Here is a 3,842-nt window from a genome sequence, read left to right as displayed (position 1 = left end):
GCAATATGTATTTAGTCAGTTCACAAACAAAATATGGAAACTTCACCAAATATATTTTCCATACCAGAGCGATCAGAGGAGACCCTTCTCTTTGACCTTAAGTTTGAAAGGAAACTATCAACATAGTAACCTCTCTAATCCCCTGGCTGTTGGTCATCCCTCAATAGGGAGATCAAAAGAAACTGAAAAACTCGTGGATACATTACCTTCAATATTGACCGCTGCGAAAGGAATTACCGATCCAAGCTGTTGAAGCCCGCCGAAAAGGGGCAGCATAGCAGTTCTACAATTGTACTGGTCTGTGTTTCACCCCTAGTGAAATTCGTTGTCGACATAATTCTATATTTTTCCTTTTCTTTGTAACTGTTTATTCAAATTATCACTGACATTTAATTCCCTTAGCAAACAGGAAGAAATCGGCCGGCTATATTTTTTTATGACGAAATGATAAGGAAACTCTCTTTTGTCAGCCTTTTGAGAGACAAAGAAGGAATACATTCAGCTAACTGTCATTCCTTTGGGCCTATCATTTAGAGGAAAATATCTTTCTCTGCATCGTGGTTAATTATGAATTTCAATAAAGCTTTCTAAAAAGAAGCGAGAATTAGGAACAGCTAATCGCTCGGAAGTGGTAGGCATAGAATCAATAAAACTTGGAGACAGCTTAAACATACACCAGATACATTAAATATAAAACTGGATACGTTAAATATTTTCAACAGTCGACAACATTTTTCGTGCAATATTGTTTTTCCCTTTAAACATAATGCTTATTAATATTTGAAGATGTTTTGTTACTTGCATATGTTAACTGACTGGGTTTCAGTTACTAAAGGACGTGAAATAAAACTGATCTTAAGTGGTTGTTACAGAGTTTCCTTTCAGATCAACTCCATTTTCATTTTTGCGGAATTTTATGTTACTTAAATATCTCTATTACTTAAACTGCTAAGTTATCTGTTGTGTGAAAAAGTGATTTTTCCCTTTGAGTTGTTAGGTGCCTCAGGTAAGAAATAGCGAGCAGATGAAAATAGTGAGGCATCTGTAGTGTTGTTATTTTAAAGGGCGAAAATTATCCCGCTCTACCTTAATGACTTTTCGTTGATAGTGTGCCACTCAAGTGTCCATATTGTCTTTATGAGGTTAAGACCTGAGTCATTGTAAGCCATGGAAAGTTCCTGGAAATAAAAGGTTTAAGATGGCGACTTTACTTGGTCTAAGAAAAATAGATTGGGACTAAGACATCTCAAAATGCATTAAACTATTTCGAAATTTATTTTGTTTTGGTTACAGGTGTCAACGTATTTCAAAAGCTTTGAATTAAATTTGGAATGGAAAAAGTTGTGTAGCATTTTTCAAACCGTCTAATTCGCATCCCCAGACTGATAAATTAGCATCAACAGTCAAACGCACAGACATCTGCGTTAGAATAATTATTTTACAACTTATTTGAAACTCCCTAAGGTAGAAATACACTTATAGTTGAGCGAAAATAAGTCGTTATTTGAAATTTGGGAAAATAAAACGATCTAATAAGAAAAAAACTCTGATTATAAGAACTGGTAATGGTCCGTTTTATTCTATTCTATTCTACGCTCATCTACACATTGTTCGCTATTAGTATTTTACATCTCTAAAATTTGTAAGTGTTATAGACTATATTCATCCATCAAACTTACGTTTCTTGTTTTTTCCTATCCAATAACATATCGGACAAACGTTCTTTAGTGCTGGAAATAATCCGGACTGTATGGCTCAGCTTTGAAAATAATCATTCGAGCGTAGCCTAGAAGCGATCTAAGTCCATGAAAAGCAAACTGCTTGTCTGATTGTCTGCTTTACTGATTGTCTTACTTCACTAATCTTCCAGCAGTAAAGAAACGGATTTAACGTCGAGTTAAAGTAAACTAATACAGTCGTTATTTGCAATATGACGACCAAGTGTGATGAAGACGATGTACTATGAGCGATTGCCATTGCCACCGTAAAGAATGGTGCATAACAAACAATTAATGCTAACTGCACCCACAGTGCGCTGTTCACTGCCTTTCTGTATCGAGCCATGTTTAGTGCAATTGGTTGGCTCGGCTGTTGATGAACATGATCGTGTACTTGAGTCTGATGATACCTGAGAGTGCAAAAAATCTTTGTGTATGAGCCCAGTGAAATAATCATGCAAAGTGGTATAAATAGGACGGCGCAGAAAGACATTATACGATGATCAATTATGGTATTTAGGAAAGCCCCGACGAGAGAAAAAACCCAAAAGGCAGCTACAATTCTGTAGGTGCGCTTCAAAGTTACAATTTGTCTGTATCTCAGACCCAACAACAAGGCGAGAAGTCTGTCCACGCTTATGGCCGTCATCGTCAACAGAGACACTGCACATAGTGCATAGGTCATGTAGTTTGCATAGCCTAAGTATAGACAAAGACTCCGGTGTTCGCGAACTACGGACATCCAATAAGTAGCTGTGAGGGGCTGGCAAAAAAGACCAACCAAGAGATCAGTTGTAGCCAAACAACGATACAAGAGTTTGGACGGTCGATGAAGGGAAGATTCCTTGTAAAGAGCAACAAGGATGAGAGAATTTCCAAGAAATGCTGTGATGGAGAGGAATATGTTAACTGCTACGAAAGAAAATATATTTGTTTGAGGCCAACCAACCAAAGGACTTGAGGGAGAACATATCAGTTCCAATGTTTTCGCATGTGATCGACTTCTTATGAAATGTGTAGTCGACATTATTCTATATTCGTTTCCCTTTTCTTGCAGATTATCTATCTCCGGAGATGTCCTATCAAATTCTAGTTGATTATTCCGAGTAGTGACTGCAGCCTAACCACTCGCCAATTATATGTGGGCCGCAATTAGCATATTATCTCGATTAGTAAAGTGAAATTTAAGTTCAAATATTAGTCTTAAAAGTTAATTTTGTTGGCAAACACAAAGGTATCGGCTACATCACTATTTGACAGTACGATAAGGAAACACTTATTTGCCCCTCCTTTATAATAATGAAATAAGCAATTTCATCTCGATATGTTGTTTTTTTAGGGCCAATAATTAAATGCGTTTGTCTTTTTTTTTTTTTTAAGGCGCAAATACTTGTCCGAAAACAATTCCATTGTCTCCATAGCGTGTTCCTGTGCGACACTAAGTTCTTGACAAACTTCTTTAACTTCCCGCCGACACGGATAATCTTCCTCGTCTAAAAGGTGCAGCAGCTTGTTCTTTATCCTGGTAAAAGCCAATTGAGTCTTTGCTTCGTCCTGCTTTATGCTCTCGATAAGTTCCTTATCCTCACTCATATTCTGTAACTCTATGCAAATTTCCGCCTTTACTTACATTCATTTATTTAACACTTATCTCGAAGATCCGCGATGAAAAGCTTGCTCTGCTACCAAAAAAAGGTTCATTCAAGTTCCCTTTATTGTACGAAATACAAGCCGACACCTACATCAACGTGTGGGGGAACATAAACGATCGGTAATCAGTCACCATGTAAGAGAACATGGAATGGAACCATGAGAAATCGCAAAGAACTTTAGGCTCCTGAGGAAATGCTCAAAGAAGTTCGACTGTTTGACTCTCGTCACTTTTTTTATTCGGGAACTTAAAAACCAAAACTGAACTAACAGAGCGATTCTATTCGCGCGAAGCCGTTTGCTTAACACTTCATATAATTAGTTTTCATCCTTTTCACCGCTTATTTACACTTCATTTTTGCACTTTGTTATTAATTATTAGCTCTATTGTTTATATGTAATTACTTAGCTTTTACCTTCATTCCATTGTTTCTGAATCGCATATATGCAGAAATTTACTCATGAACTCTAACT

General features: G+C 36.9%; 1 protein-coding gene across 1 annotated transcript; it reads right to left on the bottom strand.

Moving 5' to 3' along the window:
- Positions 1-312: 312 nt before the first annotated feature.
- LOC148720333 (melanocyte-stimulating hormone receptor-like) lies at positions 313-2,748 on the bottom strand. The gene has a single exon (XM_088739228.1). The coding sequence runs from the start codon at positions 2,743-2,745 to the stop codon at positions 1,798-1,800; it is 948 nt and encodes a 315-aa protein (XP_088595354.1). The 5' UTR covers positions 2,746-2,748; the 3' UTR covers positions 313-1,797.
- Positions 2,749-3,842: the final 1,094 nt, after the last annotated feature.

The sequence above is a fragment of the Stylophora pistillata genome, chromosome 11 (genome assembly GCF_964205215.1).
Source record: "Stylophora pistillata chromosome 11, jaStyPist1.2, whole genome shotgun sequence".
Lineage (NCBI taxonomy): Eukaryota > Metazoa > Cnidaria > Anthozoa > Scleractinia > Pocilloporidae > Stylophora > Stylophora pistillata.
The sequence above is the reverse complement of the archived record's forward strand: the minus strand, read 5'-3'. Positions and strand labels throughout refer to the sequence as shown.